We start from the raw sequence: 15,727 nt of genomic DNA on the forward strand, positions 1-15,727 counted from the left end.
TAATATACGGGCTAGTGTAACTCAAAAGATCTAAAGCAAGGTTTATTCACGCAGTTGCGAGATCAGAAAAGGTAGTTCAATTCGATGTTCGAGATCATTACAATTAAAGGTTAAAAATACTAGGGCTAAATATATATATTTTCCATTTTTCATTTAAATCTTTAATAATTTCCGTTCTCTCTATAATCTCTTTCTTAATTTTAATTTTTAATTTTAATTTAATTTATTTTAATTGTATTTATTATTTTTTTTGAGTTTTTATTATACCGAATCTTTAACGAGAAAGAAAGTTAATTCTGCTTGAGAGAGAGCCACTAATAAATTCGGTTAAATTTTCTTTTCTCTTTATATTTCAATTGGCTGCTCTCGCCACTCCATTATCATATATATATTTTTTTTAATTGCAGTGTGAATACAACATAAGATGACCTCTAGCAAAATTTATTCGGTTTACAACCGAACATTTCCAATAAGAATAAAATTTTATCAATGAGACTCACTCAACTTTTCACTCCTCGGCGAAAGATCGATCTCCCGGCGCAAATGAGCTGAAACGAAAAGGTGGCTTTTTCCACAAACACTATAAAGAGGCATAATTTTTGGATAACACGACTGCATGAAAAAAAAATTTTAAAGATCCCCACTTGAATATTTAAATGAGTAATTTCCGAAAAGGAACTCCAAAGAAAATTTAATTAGCTTAGGTTAGATCACTTACTATTTAAAACTTTAATCACTAATAAGAATTCATTTTTTTTTTAAATTCAAGAAAAATTATTAAACGGTATGACCGAGTTTCCTACTCGTGAACCTATTCTTATGGCTTAACGTTAAACTTAAACTACATAGGAATAATTTTAATTTCTGCCACTCTATGTCCAAGATGGCGATCAGGTGGAATTAATACTCTTTAGTAAGGTTAGGTCTGGCTTTCGGCATATCTCAGCGTACACTTAGAAATTTTGTTCGATTCAACTGGAATTTAATTTAATTTCGACATTCTAGACTGCCGATCAAGCCTAAAGAAAATTCTATTCACTCTAACCTCACTCTAAGCTCTACTTAGGCTGCATTTTTATTTGTTTAAAGATCCCTCCTGGTGGCCCCGATTTAGGGCGGTCGCTGTCCGGCTGCTGCGGCTGGTCCTTTGCTCCGGCTCGCTGGAAAGGCGCTCCACTACTCGGCCTGGCGCAGTTGCCGTCTCTCCTTCTGCCCGCCGGTAGCGGATCCGTAAAATCGTAGGACCCGGGCGAAAGTATAAGACGTCCAGCGAAAACCCACCGGGCTTCAATTTCGGCTGCGATTATATTCCGTGTCAAACTACCGTCCGTCAATATTTTGAGGTTGACTAACCTGCAGTTTGTCCCAGTCGAAGCTAGGATTTGGCGGCAAAGCGGCGGTGAGAGGGCCGTGACAAACGCCGATCTCTACGGCTTAATATCGCCGGGAAAACACACGCCGGACTTATTCCGCGCACCACTATAAGCGAAGGAACGCCGTATTCTCGATATTTCGCACGACAAAAAATTCCGTATGACCGCAAGTTAAAATTTTCGACGCACTTTTACAACTTGACGCGTTGACTGTTCAGATCGAAAAGAAGGCGAACCGGAAACATTAGTCGAGGCGTAGGCCATCGGCGGAAATCACGATCAGCTGAACAACACTTTTTCTTCGATAACCGAATAATACCAAACTTATCGGGTGCAGCTAATAAGGGTTGCATCCAGTCTAGTACATTCTAGCTACTTCGTGCTACATCTAGTATGACCTCACATTAGTGTGTCACAGCTGACCGCCCTATCGATTATTTATCGAGATTTTTTTTTTTTTTTTCACCCACTGCTTCAGTCGCCTCTACAAAACCCCCCCGCTACACTCAGACTAGGGTACTCATTGACACACTAGGCTGAGACCGACTGGAAGCACCTTACTGCCGAATGTCCTTGGCATGATAGGTACCCACAACTCGTCCTTGGAGATCCTCCAGCTCGTAATACACGTTGCCGATCTTCTTCCGAACTCGAGACTTCACGAACGTCGGTCCAAACTTGGCGTTGTAACCGGTTTGGAAACAGCTTGGCTTAAAATTCCGCCGATAAACTTCTTGCCCTTCGACAAATGATACCTCACGAGAACGGATATTATACCGCTTCTCATTCTCGTTATGCTTGTTTCTCATCTGATCGACAGCTTGCTTCCGCATTATCTCGAAAGATTCGTGCCGGTCGAACTTTAGAGAACGATCGTCCAGGAGATTTAGGCGTCTGATCAACGAATACGTCGACCCTGACGTGATCATGTGCTGCCCAAATACCATATAATAGGGACTAGTACCAATGCTAGAATGCACCGCCGACCTCAACGCACAACATATTCGGCTGAGAAACTCATCCCAGTCCTTCTGGTCGAGACGCAGATAGGCCCTGATTGCAGCAATTACTGATCTGTTCACGCGCTCCGAAGCATTTGCCTGAGGCGAGTGAACAGCGGTCAGAGTGTGCTTAACGCCGTACTGCTCCATAAGTTTCTGGAACGTCCTCGCTCGAAATTGGGAACCATTGTCAGACAGTATCACTTCGGGCACTCCGAACGTCATGAACAACTCGTCTTCCAGATACTTTATGACGACGCTGGAATCAATCTTCTTTACGGGTTTCAAGAACACGTATTTCGTAAAATGATCCAGAACAATAAAGATTCCTATGTTGCCGCTCCTTGACCTAGGATACGGTCCGAGAAAATCTATGAACAAACGCTGGAAGAATCGCTGCGATTCAGGCGCTTTTCCCAAAGGCGGTCTGAGAGTGAAATTTGGAGATTTTGTACTCTTACAAACCTCACACGCACTAATATAAGCCCTCACGTCCGAAACGAGACCGGGCCAGAAGTAATATCGCCGTATTCTTTCCAAGGTTTTGTGTATGCCACCATGCGCAGCTAACGGACTATCGTGCGCGCGAGCCAGAATCTTCGATACCAACTCTTTGGGGACCCAAAGTTTCCAGGCGTATTCGTCATGCATTCGTTCTCCAGTCAGGTGCTCGGCTTTTCTATATAAAAACCCGCTCTCCACCTTGAGATCAGGAAAATTCGAGGTATTTTCCTTTACGGTCTCTACCAACTTTACGTAGTCACTAGACTGGAAAAATTCAGAGTCGAAATCAACAATTAAGTCTTCTTGCAAGTCCACCGCGGCTACAATCTCCTCGTTTACACGAGACAATGTATCCGGGACGACATTTAAAGAACCCTTACGGTGTTCAATCTCGAACTTGAATCTTTGCAAAGCTAATGCCCATCGCGCCAGTCGTGAATTTAGATCGTGATTGGACATTAGCCACTTGAGCGAAGCATGGTCGGTTATTATTTTAAAAGGGAGTCCTTCCACGTATGCTCTGAAGTTTTTGAGAGCTACTATTGCGGCCAAACACTCCTGCTCTGTGACGGTATAATTTCGTTGAGCTTTGTTCAGCTTCTTCGAAACGAAAGCGATAGGACGCTCGTCACCTTCTTCGGACACTTGTACTAGCACGGCACCCACGCCTGACTTGCTAGCGTCGCAATGTATGGCAAACGGCTTCGCAAAATCCGGACTACACAGGACTGGAGCTTTGCTAAGACACTCTTTGAGCTTGATGAACGCTTCAATTGCCTCCTTCGTTAGTACAAACTTCCGCTTCGTGGTCATCAAGTCAGTCAATGGTGCAGAAAGTGTCGCGAAGTTTGCCACGAATTTCCTGTACCATCCGCACAATCCCATGAAACTGCGCAAGCTTTTCAAACTTTTAGGCAATGGGAAATCGGTAATCGCGGCCACCTTTTCAGGGTCTGTGCGAATTCCACCGTCTCCGATAATGTGGCCCAAATAGCGTACTCGTCGCATACAAAAGTGACTTTTAGCGACGTTTAGCGTTAAGCCCGCGCGCTTTATCTGCAGGGCTAACTCCCTGAGTACATTCAAATGGCTCTCAAAACAAGAAGATACTACTAGTAAGTCGTCTAGATAGATAAAAACCTCGTTTCTCAAATGAGCCGGCACTACTTTGTCCATTAACCGTGACATAGTGCTCGTGGCGTTACACAACCCGAAAGGCATGACTCTAAACTGATATAACGGTCTACCCGGGACGGTAAAAGCTGTTTTGTCCCGAGACTTAGGATCCAAAGGGACCTGCCAATATGCATCCTTCAGATCTAGGCTCGATATGTACTCAGCTCTCGGCAAACGACTCAGTATCCCGTTTATTTGGGGTAACGGATATGCATCCTTCTCCGTAAAACTATTGACCTTTCGACAGTCAAGACAAATTCTGACTTTGCCTGGTTTAGTCACCATTACGATCGGTGAAGACCAAGCACTCTCAGACTCCTCTATCACCCCTAAGCGTAACATCCGGTCGATTTCCGCATACATTGCTTTTTCGACGGCGGGGGAGACAGGGAAATGCCGTTGCTTCACAGGCCTAGCGGTGCCCACATCGATCGAATGAGAGACCAAATTCGTCTTACCTAACCCTTCCTGGCTAAAGGAAGGAAAACAGTTGATTACATAGGCCAACTTGGCTTTGTCACCTTCACACAATTCGTGCTGATCCACCACCGTTTGCTGGTTGGGCTCAGGCGACGATATTTCAGCTATTTTCAAGTTAGCAGGAAGGAGGTCATATAGTTTCCAAAAGTCAATTCCCAAATAGAGATCCTGTTTTAACGATGGCACGACATACAACTTCAAAAGCTTTTTGATGTCACCGTATTCCACTTCTATCTTTAGCAGTCCTACTATCCGTTGAGAATTCCCGTCGGCTGTCGCAGCTTCTCCTATCAACGACTTAAACTTCTTGTCTTCCATCGCAGCTCGCACTAACCCTCCTCCAATACAACTAATCGATGCGCCTGAATCCAACAATCCGTAGACTAGGCGATTCAATAAGCGAATCGGTAAGAACGGTCGAGGGTCTCGAGGTCCTGTCGGAATAGATCTGATGTAATCCAAACTGGCTTTACATTTTTTGACATTCTTCCAGAACAATTTCAAGCGTCGAGCACTGCGAGGTTTTCGTTTAAGAATTGCTGGAGTTTTTCTGGAATCCGAAATACAGACGTTTCGTAATTCCGAAATCTTGCTGTGAAGCAGTCTAATAGCCGGTTTAATTGGTACGTCAGGGAGGAGTAGAGACACACTTTTATTGGTGTTCTCTACTGATCGGTCATTGTCGACTGATTCCTTGCGGCATTCGAAGTCTTCGGTTTGACTGGCAACTTCGACATGCCGACCTTGAAGTTTTTTGAGCATTTTCTGCAACTTGGTTTGTATGTGTTTGCAGCACCACACCCGTAACAAAACACTCGTCTTTCGGCTATGCATTCTTGGTATCGGTGACCTTCGACTCGGCAATTCCAACACACTAGGGAAAAAGCTTCGATTTCGTTCTCAGCTCCGTATGTTGACTTCACCTCATCTTCACTCTCCTGACAGACCTCGGAAATCTCACGTTTAAACGGGGTATCTTTTGCGTAGCTACTACATCTTCTGACGTCAGCCAGGAATGCCTCCCTTCGCTTACAAATCTCTCTTAACTCCGACACCGTTCGGACATCTAAGTTTAGAATTTCGTGGCGGATCTCTGGACGAAGGTTATTTCTCAGCACGCGGACAAGTTTGTTGGCTGTCCAAGGCTGTTCTAGCTGGTCGACTAACTCGGATACCGTGTCGTAGAAACTATCAAACGATTCATTTGGTTTTTGTTTGGTATTCCGGATCAGTTCTTCTATGTCCCCGTCGTCGCGACTCTGTCGAAATTGCAGGCGTAGGGCTGTGCAAAATCTCTCCCACAGAATTTCACCGTTGGCTTTATGATAGCGCCAAAAGAAGTCGTTCGCCTTGCCTTCAAACAATACACTTATGTTTCTGCATAACAGGTTGAAATTTCCGTTCAACGTCTGCCTTGTAAGCGCTTCGACTCTGTATATAAAGTTGTCCACTGACACTCCTACACCAGAATATTTTATTTTCCAACCATTTAATATGTGGACGACTTTATCTGGCCGATCAAACAAATCGGAAGAAGCGCTTCGCGGAGAAGGAACTGGGTTTGGCGATGCTGTATACTGCCTCTCATATTCGTTTGGGTGATCAGCGGACATTTCACTGGCTGTAACGACTACAGCTGGACTCGGAGTGGGCATTATTCGCTGCATGCTTGAGGTGATAGCGTTCTGTACTAAATCAGCCATCTTCTCTGACAACGTTGCTAGAAGCCTCCGCTCCATGGCTAACAAAGCTGCATTAGCACTTACAGCGCTTGAACTAGCTTCATTTGCGTTAGCACCGCTGGCTGATGTCGAAGGACCCCCGTCTACTGTTGCGGCTGGAAGATTTTTCGTTTTACTGCGAGTTTCTCTCCCTACCCTTTCGGACGCTTCGGCTGGAGGCCTACAGGTTAGTTTGCACCTCGGACAGATCTCACTTTTTTTAAAATGATTGCCAATGCACTCCCTGTGAAATTCATGGTGACAGGTTGTCACATACAAATCTTGTGTGCTGATCTCGGCTGCACATAATTTACAAACAGGGTTTGAGACACTAGGAGATTTCCTAGTTGGTGATCGGTCTAACCCCATCATACTTGCTAAAAATTACCGGTTCAAAATGGCGAGCAAAAAGAAAATAAACTTATACGTAAAAATATCAGCGATAAGGTGCGAAAAAGATAATAAAACTGAACTCTTAGCTTGATGTTCTCCTTTCGTAGGGCTGTCTATTATTTTGGCTCAAAATTCTCACGAAGGCGTAGACGGAGTTTCATTAAAATAAGATATTCCATGTTAGACTAAATTTCAACACCACCAGTAGGTGTATCAGTTAAGTCTCGGATCGTGCCTTTTCCTTGGCACGAATATTCCAACCTATAAGAAACTCTATCTTATTTAAACGAATAGTAAATAGAGGAAAATCGTCAACTATATGAGGATCTTGCATTTCTCTTGAGTAACGCAAAGATTTTCCGTCATGTTGCGTTAATGATTTTTTTTTTTTTTGTAGAATAGCGTTTAGTTAGCTCAAGGAAGTAGATAAAACCGGGACAGAAACCTAACCGAAGTTACTGTTACTCTGTTTTCCTCAGCAAAATCCACATTTCCCTTTGCTACACTTAGGAAAATTTTTGGGATCAGTCTTAGTTATGGCCAGTCAGCAATATTAGTATTGACTTGACGTGTACTCCACAACCAATTCTAAACACAAAAATTTTTGGAAGTGAGACAGAAAATTTAAAGAAAGGATTGAAAATATTAATTCGCGAGTCTTAATGAATTTTAAAAAAAACTCACTAAGGCCCCACACGTTGGGCGCCACTTTATCTTATTCATTATTATTCTTAACTAAACTGTAACGTGCAACGAATAAAGAAATGATGAAAGACTGGAGAACCTGTACTTGCGGGTGCACGCTTTAGAGGCCGGCTCTAGCTCATGGCAATGGGTGTGGTGGTCTTGCTTGTACAGATCTCTTTTCGTCACGGACAACAATTAATAAGATCGAGAAATTGAGCGTGCTTGCAACAACAACAAAATGAAGGAGCTAGGATACAAAAATCGGAGGAAGCAAATTAATACCTTCGGAAGCGGACAGTTCTAGATTGGGAGGAAGGTTTGAGAATTTTTCGCCTGCGAAGCACCGGTGGAATCGTGTTCGCGCATTGCCCTGCCCTACCTTAGACCACTTCCCTTAAGAGCATAGCTCTAGTGGCCCCTTCAGTGCCCTACGTCAGGAGAAACATCAGCCGAGTCAGTATTTAGGTTTTCTTAGAAATTCATATTTTCAAAATCAATCAAGGCTTAATAATTAATAACAATATTTATATTTAAAAATAAGTACATACTAAAGAACCAAGTAAATATACAAATAATATACGGGCTAGTGTAACTCAAAAGATCTAAAGCAAGGTTTATTCACGCAGTTGCGAGATCAGAAAAGGTAGTTCAATTCGATGTTCGAGATCATTACAATTAAAGGTTAAAAATACTAGGGCTAAATATATATATTTTCCATTTTTCATTTAAATCTTTAATAATTTCCGTTCTCTCTATAATCTCTTTCTTAATTTTAATTTTTAATTTTAATTTAATTTATTTTAATTGTATTTATTATTTTTTTTGAGTTTTTATTATACCGAATCTTTAACGAGAAAGAAAGTTAATTCTGCTTGAGAGAGAGCCACTAATAAATTCGGTTAAATTTTCTTTTCTCTTTATATTTCAATTGGCTGCTCTCGCCACTCCATTATCATATATATATTTTTTTTAATTGCAGTGTGAATACAACATAAGATGACCTCTAGCAAAATTTATTCGGTTTACAACCGAACATTTCCAATAAGAATAAAATTTTATCAATGAGACTCACTCAACTTTTCACTCCTCGGCGAAAGATCGATCTCCCGGCGCAAATGAGCTGAAACGAAAAGGTGGCTTTTTCCACAAACACTATAAAGAGGCATAATTTTTGGATAACACGACTGCATGAAAAAAAATTTTAAAGATCCCCACTTGAATATTTAAATGAGTAATTTCCGAAAAGGAACTCCAAAGAAAATTTAATTAGCTTAGGTTAGATCACTTACTATTTAAAACTTTAATCACTAATAAGAATTCATTTTTTTTTTAAATTCAAGAAAAATTATTAAACGGTATGACCGAGTTTCCTACTCGTGAACCTATTCTTATGGCTTAACGTTAAACTTAAACTACATAGGAATAATTTTAATTTCTGCCACTCTATGTCCAAGATGGCGATCAGGTGGAATTAATACTCTTTAGTAAGGTTAGGTCTGGCTTTCGGCATATCTCAGCGTACACTTAGAAATTTTGTTCGATTCAACTGGAATTTAATTTAATTTCGACATTCTAGACTGCCGATCAAGCCTAAAGAAAATTCTATTCACTCTAACCTCACTCTAAGCTCTACTTAGGCTGCATTTTTATTTGTTTAAAGATCCCTCCTGGTGGCCCCGATTTAGGGCGGTCGCTGTCCGGCTGCTGCGGCTGGTCCTTTGCTCCGGCTCGCTGGAAAGGCGCTCCACTACTCGGCCTGGCGCAGTTGCCGTCTCTCCTTCTGCCCGCCGGTAGCGGATCCGTAAAATCGTAGGACCCGGGCGAAAGTATAAGACGTCCAGCGAAAACCCACCGGGCTTCAATTTCGGCTGCGATTATATTCCGTGTCAAACTACCGTCCGTCAATATTTTGAGGTTGACTAACCTGCAGTTTGTCCCAGTCGAAGCTAGGATTTGGCGGCAAAGCGGCGGTGAGAGGGCCGTGACAAACGCCGATCTCTACGGCTTAATATCGCCGGGAAAACACACGCCGGACTTATTCCGCGCACCACTATAAGCGAAGGAACGCCGTATTCTCGATATTTCGCACGACAAAAAATTCCGTATGACCGCAAGTTAAAATTTTCGACGCACTTTTACAACTTGACGCGTTGACTGTTCAGATCGAAAAGAAGGCGAACCGGAAACATTAGTCGAGGCGTAGGCCATCGGCGGAAATCACGATCAGCTGAACAACACTTTTTCTTCGATAACCGAATAATACCAAACTTATCGGGTGCAGCTAATAAGGGTTGCATCCAGTCTAGTACATTCTAGCTACTTCGTGCTACATCTAGTATGACCTCACATTAGTGTGTCACAGCTGACCGCCCTATCGATTATTTATCGAGATTTTTTTTTTTTTTTTCACCCACTGCTTCAGTCGCCTCTACAAGTCGATCAAATAATCCGACTCCGTCGATCTTCGGAGCAGCCGAATGCAAAAACAAAGAATTTAGGTGGCGAACGGTTGCCTTGCCAGTGATGAGAACAAATCGATAGCAATCTGTTAGTCGAAGTACTGCACTGGCGCGATTTGGCGGGAAAAGAACTTGAATAGATGGTGGGAAAAGTTAGGGTTCTTTATTAACAAATTAAATTTTCGTGTAAGTATATGAAAAACCAAATTAAAAATAAGTGAAATCAATATTTTTTTTCTTAATTGTGCCATTCAAGGTGACGCATCACTAAGAGCTCATATTTCGCCAATAGCTCATCTCTATCCGATGTGCACTGCAATTCAAATTTGGCGCTCAACCAAATCTCACCCCCTGAATTGTTTAATTGGATTAGACCAAGTCCACGGCAGTCAGTTCTCGCCTGCTAACTAGTTAGATTTCGTCATCGCAGGGAACAGCATGGGCCTGAAATTCCAAAGTAAGCTGGCAGGTATTGTAAACAACTGCATCTTGAGGGTTTTTCCTTGCAGATATCCTGGTTCTGGCTGGCATTGTGATAGGATTCCTCTCCGTCATCGTTGTCCTGGCCGGCACGCTGCTGAAGAACTCCGTACCCAATGTCTTGGCACCAGAGGAGCGGCACTTTGCATTTGACTATGTGATTGGTGAGTGCTTTATGTGGAAACAGAAGTTACATTACTATATCATAACTTATTTCGCATGAATGGTGAACTGATAAAATCCAGTGGGTGGTGGAACTGGAGGCAGCACACTTACCTCGCTACTGGCCAAAAACAGCAATGGCAGTGTTCTCCTCATCGAGGCAGGTGGTCAATTTGGCCTCCTGAGTCGGATTCCCCTGCTGACCACCTTTCAGCAGAAGGGCATCAATGACTGGTCCTTCCTTTCTGTGCCACAGAAACACTCATCCAGGGGTCTCATAGAACGGAGGCAGTGCCTCCCGAGGGGCAAAGGACTGGGTGGATCCGCCAATCTGAACTACATGCTGCACTTTGATGGTCACGGACCGGATTTTGATTCCTGGCGGGATCTCCATAATCTTAGCGATTGGAGCTGGGCCCAAATGAGGTCCTTCATGTCCGCCGCCAAGCCCAAGAACCCAGACATGCTTGAAATTCCCCGTCGCTACTCCAAATTAACTGAAGCTTTGGACGAAGCGCAGGCGCAGTTCGCCCACAAGGATTGGATCTTTAGACGCTCATTGTATAATATTAGAAACGGTCTGCGTCATTCGGTGGTCCAGCAGTTCCTTAACCCGGTCATACATCACTCTAATCTGCGGCTGCTGCCCGATGCTTTGGTGAAACGGATTCAACTTGCCACAAGTCCGTTCCTCCAGGCCACCTCGATTCTCCTGGGGATTAAGGACGAGGAGAACATGGAGAAAGAATTTAGCATCGAGGTGAGAAGAGAGTTAATCCTCTGCGCTGGCGCTTACCAAACTCCACAGCTCCTGATGGCATCTGGAATTGGAGACGTGTTCGCCCTGAAGAAACTGGGTATTCCCGTTCACCATAGCTTACCTTTGGTGGGTCACAACCTGCACGACCACTTTAATCTTCCACTTTTCGTTTCGATGGGAGTCACTGGACCCACACTCAACCAGAACACTCTCTTGAATCCCATGACCTTGATCAACTACCTGAGCTCTGGTTCGGGACCCTTAGGAAACTTTGGAGTGCTGGGAAATGTGGCCAGCTATGGAGGATCGGGATCCCCGCCCTACGGCATCACCTTCTTTGGAGCCGGCGCCATCGACGAATCTGCTTTGATGTCCATATCAAATTTTAAGGGTCCAGCATTCCGGGCGCTCTTTCCACGCTATTACAATGCCTCGCAGGAGGGATTTGTGGTCATCTCCAGCTGCCTGCAGCCAAAGTCTCGTGGATCTGTGGGACTGCTTAATCGGCATATGCGAAGGAATCCCCTGATAGATCCAAACTATCTCAGCAACGAAGTGGACGTGGCCTGCACCATTTCCGCCATTCGAAGTGCAGTCGAGGTAAGCTATTAAATATGTTCTTGAGGCCGTTTTTTAGTTGAGTTCCATTGCAGCTGGTCAACTCGACTGCCTTTGCTGCACTGCATCCCCGCATCCATTGGCCGCGCGTGCAGGAGTGCTCCAACTTCGGCCCCTTCGAGCGGGATTTCTTCGACAACCGTCCATCGGATCACTACCTGGAGTGTCTGATGCGGCACGTTGGCTTGGGATCCCATCATCCGGGTGGAACATGCGCCCTTGGCAGCGTCGTGGACTCCCAGTTGAGGTAAAAGCGATCCCGATTTCGAATGTAGGTTGATTAGAATACACTTTGTTTGCAGATTAAAAGGGGTATCCAATGTGCGGGTGGTGGATGCTAGTGGTAAGTCCCCTTATTTTCACTGTTTTTGAACTATGAATTAAAAGAAAATATCATCTACAAGTAATTAAAATTAATTATAAACATAGTTAGTTCTTAATCCATTAGTAATTATATTTGTGGACTATTTTTCCAAGTACTACCCCGTCCGATCTCGGGAAACCCCAACTCGGTGGTGGTGGCCATCGCATTGAGAGCCGCCTCTTGGATTTTGAAGAGCGAACTGCAGGCCGGCGATTCGAAATGAATAAATTTCTCTGCGAGATTGATGCAAATGCGTTCAAGTTGAGGGACAACCGCACTGAACAAAACCAGGAGTTAACAATTAAATGTATAACAATAGCTAAGTACTTTTTCAAATATATGTATAAAATGTATAAAATATAATTCAAATGTTTATATTGTATATATCTTGTTTTATATAACTTACAGCTTCTTCATTCTTGTTTAGGAATTTATTAAAGTTACCAATATAGTTTTGAAATACTTTTTGGTTTTTTGTAGTGCTGCGACAATAGCTCCCACCGATTTGCCGGTGATCATGCACTTGATCCCACTCCGAACCCCACGTCCGATCTCCTGGCGCTCTGCCAGGTGGTTCTGTGAATGACTATATACGTGGTAAACCTCGGGCGGGCGCATGGCTCCCAATCAGTTCTTGTGCAACATCAGTAAAAATTAGGCGTTACACTTCCGGCTCCGGCGGTGGGCAAGCTCCGGGATTTGGCTGTGATTGGAGCCGAGATTGAGGTGCTCTTGGCGATTTTTTGTTTGAAAGATCAGTTTGCGTACTGGGTGACAGTGACATAATTGTCTACAAGGGGATCTGTGACGAACGCAGTGGGAATTGTGCCAGCAGCCGCCAAGTGGAGCGATGATCAATGGAACGTTCCCGGAACTGGAGACGTAGGTGTAGTAATTCTCCCGCCCGCCGGCTTAACTAAAGATAGTCGCAGCCCCCCTGGCCGCCGCAAGAACTAAATTAGTCCACAATTGATAATTGAGCGGAATTGAATTGAATCACAGCCGCCTAAGCAGAGGCACCCAAATCTGGACTCAGTGAGCCACCGACTGACCTGAGAGTCGGACACATCCCACAACCAGCGGCCGCTACAGACCACTGCTAACGTAGCTAGTGATCATCATGTCGAACATCGAGGAGGTGCTCGGCGAGCTGCAGCGCTTTGCCTGGCCGGATTATGTGGCCTTCGTTTCGATGTTCCTGCTCTGCATCGGTATCGGCATATACTTTGGATTCATGAACAAGTCGGTGTCCGAGGACGATTATATGCTGGGCGGGCGAAAGATGTTGGTCATACCCATCGCCTTCTCATTGGTGGCCAGCTTTGTGTCCGGCATCACGCTGCTCGGCCTCCCCACGGAGGTCTACTCCTATGGCATCCAGTATCTCTACGTATCCTGCGGCGTCATCGGCATGGGCGTGGTTATGGGTGTTTTCTACCTACCCGTATTTCACGACCTAAACATCACCTCCACATACGAGGTGAGTTCCATTTGAAGATACTATGATTATTGCCCAGTTATTTTATGGATTTTATCCGGATAGTATCTGGAGGTACGCTTTGATCGGAGGTTACGCCTTTATGGATCCGTGATGTTTGCCATTATGAACGTGAGTAGATGCCAGAGATGGCGAGTCCACTTATCCACTTGTCTGCTTTTGTTCACGGATAAATTACTTACCTAAATTGATGAAACCTTCACGAATGATCGGTTTTATCCTACAGGTGGCCTATCTGCCCATCGTAATCTATGTTCCGGCATTGGCCTTCAACCAGGTGACGGGAATCGGAGTACACACGATCACGCCGATCGTGTGCATCATCTGCGTCTTCTACACGAGTCTGGGTGGATTGAAGGCAGTGGTCTGGACGGACGTGGTGCAAGCCATCTCCATGCTGGGTGCACTTTGCCTGGTGGCCATCAAGGGCACCCGCGACATTGGAGGAGCCGGAGTGGTGCTGGAGCGGGCTTGGAGCAGCGATCGCCTGGAGGTACCAGAGTAAGTTCATTTTCTTCAAGTGGAGAATCCTTTCTAAATTTTTTGTATGCCACAGCCTCAACATCGATCCCACTGTGCGCCACACGTTCTGGTGCCTGTTCTTCGGAGGGATTGTCTACTGGACGCAAACCAACGCCGTGTCACAAAACATGATCCAAAGGTACCTGTCGCTTCCGTCGCTTGGGGATGCCCGAAAGGCGCTGTGCATCTTCTGCGTCGGTGTGCTCATCCTAATGGCGCTATGTGGCTACAATGGACTGCTGATATACGCCACCTACCATAACTGTGATCCCCTGACCACCAAGGTAAGCCCAGTCATTAGTACTTTTCTTTACTTAATGGTATATCCTTTCGATTCCAGCTGGCAAAGGCCCGAGATCAGCTCCTGCCGCTCTTTGTGATGAAGACGCTGGGTGAACTTCCCGGCATGACTGGACTCTTTATTGCCGGCGTCTTTAGTGCCGCTCTGAGTTCGCTCTCCACCTGCCTGAACTCCATGTCTGCCGTGGTTCTGGAGGATTTCGTCAAGCCGTACGTGAAGAAACCGCTCTCCACCTCCACGATCAACTGGATCATGCGGCTGGTGGTCGTCGGAGTAGGAGTTCTCTGCGTGTGCCTGGTCTACGTCGTAGAGCACATGGGCACAGTCCTCCAGCTGACCATGAGCCTGGAGGCGATCACGAATGGGCCACTGTTTGGCATCTTTACCATCGGTCTTTTCATGCCTTGGATCAATGGAAATGTGAATTCGTACAACCCAATAGATATTGCAGATCTATAATATATCATTCATTTGCTTCCAGAGTGCCCTGGTGGGCGGAATTATGGGAGTAATAGCCATGTCCTGGGTGAGTCTCAATGCACAGTGGGCCATCGCCTCGGGAGCAATTACTTACAACACGAAGCCGCTTAACGTGGAGCAGTGCGACTACAGCTTTAATGTGACCACCAGTCTGGCCAACACAACTCATCTGGGAGCATCTGCAGAGTAAGAATCGAATCTTCATATACTAGAACACATCTTAATGTACTCCCAATCGACAGGGACATTTTTCCGCTCTATCGGATCTCGTACATGTGGTACACCACGTTCGGTGCCTCCATTACGATTATCGTGGCGCTGCTGGGCACCTTCGTGTTTGGCAAAAACAATCCCAACAAGGTGGATCCCGTGCTGCTTACGCCCTGCATACGAAAGTTCTTTGCCTTTGTCTCAGAGAAGCACATGGTGAGTGGAATGGAACTTGGCGAGTAGTTCAATCATTTTGCATAGATAAAATCCCACAGGATGCCTTCAAGCCCGACATTCCACTGCAGCACAAACTCCGTAACGACGAGGTGGCCTTATGATCAAGCGAACCGAATCCTAGCTAGACACTTCTGAATCCAAAGCTGGGTAAATGTTTCCATTTTAACCCAATCGATTTCGATCCGTATTGCAATGTTAAAAGTTCAAAATATATAACTAAATTTTTTGATTTTTTATAACCAAGCACTTGATAATTTTTTTGTGTTAGATACCTCATAAACTTTCATCTCCACTAAAAACT

General features: G+C 44.6%; 3 protein-coding genes and 1 long non-coding RNA gene across 5 annotated transcripts; 2 read left to right on the forward strand and 2 right to left on the reverse strand.

Annotated features, from left to right (window-relative positions):
- Nucleotides 1–8,656: 8,656 nt before the first annotated feature.
- Nucleotides 8,657–9,739, reverse strand: LOC117145342. The gene is made up of 2 exons (XR_004459717.1): nt 9,260–9,739; nt 8,657–9,203 (listed from the first exon to the last, which is right to left on the reverse strand). It is a non-coding gene; the product is annotated as an uncharacterized LOC117145342 (long non-coding RNA).
- A 43-nt stretch (nt 9,740–9,782) lies between these two features.
- On the forward strand, nt 9,783–12,519 carry LOC117145333 (neither inactivation nor afterpotential protein G). 2 transcript variants are annotated; one of them, XM_033310942.1, is made up of 7 exons: nt 9,783–9,980; nt 10,051–10,251; nt 10,304–10,438; nt 10,520–11,796; nt 11,850–12,061; nt 12,117–12,157; nt 12,292–12,519. In XM_033310942.1, exons 2-7 carry the CDS (start codon nt 10,233–10,235, stop codon nt 12,399–12,401), a joined length of 1,794 nt encoding a protein of 597 aa, XP_033166833.1. In that variant the 5' UTR covers nt 9,783–9,980; nt 10,051–10,232; the 3' UTR covers nt 12,402–12,519. The 2 variants fall into 2 exon arrangements, with proteins under 2 accessions (XP_033166833.1, XP_033166834.1); XM_033310943.1 differs by lacking the exon at nt 9,783–9,980 and having other exon boundaries at nt 10,042–10,251.
- On the reverse strand, nt 12,435–12,806 carry LOC117145504. The gene is given in 3 exon segments (XM_033311184.1): nt 12,435–12,455; nt 12,585–12,646; nt 12,649–12,806. Coding segments are annotated over 3 exon segments (231 nt in total). The 5' UTR covers nt 12,797–12,806.
- A 46-nt stretch (nt 12,807–12,852) lies between these two features.
- LOC117142787 (sodium-coupled monocarboxylate transporter 1) lies at nt 12,853–15,672 on the forward strand. The gene is made up of 8 exons (XM_033306979.1): nt 12,853–13,658; nt 13,722–13,787; nt 13,903–14,177; nt 14,233–14,482; nt 14,539–14,919; nt 14,981–15,165; nt 15,222–15,405; nt 15,465–15,672. Exons 1-8 carry the CDS (start codon nt 13,299–13,301, stop codon nt 15,525–15,527), a joined length of 1,764 nt encoding a protein of 587 aa, XP_033162870.1. The 5' UTR covers nt 12,853–13,298; the 3' UTR covers nt 15,528–15,672.
- Nucleotides 15,673–15,727: the final 55 nt, after the last annotated feature.

This window comes from Drosophila mauritiana, chromosome 3R (genome assembly GCF_004382145.1).
Source record: "Drosophila mauritiana strain mau12 chromosome 3R, ASM438214v1, whole genome shotgun sequence".
Lineage (NCBI taxonomy): Eukaryota > Metazoa > Arthropoda > Insecta > Diptera > Drosophilidae > Drosophila > Drosophila mauritiana.

Excerpts from the sequence above, each read along its gene's own strand:
- LOC117142787 (XM_033306979.1), top strand. The coding sequence starts at position 13,299 with ATGTCGAACATCGAGGAGGTGCTCGGCGAGCTGCAGCGCTTTGCCTGG. Across the intron at positions 13,788-13,902 it reads TGATGTTTGCCATTATGAAC|GTGGCCTATCTGCCCATCGT; the intron begins GTGAGTAGATGC and ends TTTATCCTACAG. Across the intron at positions 15,166-15,221 it reads CATCTGGGAGCATCTGCAGA|GGACATTTTTCCGCTCTATC; the intron begins GTAAGAATCGAA and ends CCCAATCGACAG.
- LOC117145333 (XM_033310942.1), top strand. Across the intron at positions 10,439-10,519 it reads TGCATTTGACTATGTGATTG|TGGGTGGTGGAACTGGAGGC; the intron begins GTGAGTGCTTTA and ends GATAAAATCCAG. Across the intron at positions 12,158-12,291 it reads GCGGGTGGTGGATGCTAGTG|TACTACCCCGTCCGATCTCG; the intron begins GTAAGTCCCCTT and ends TATTTTTCCAAG.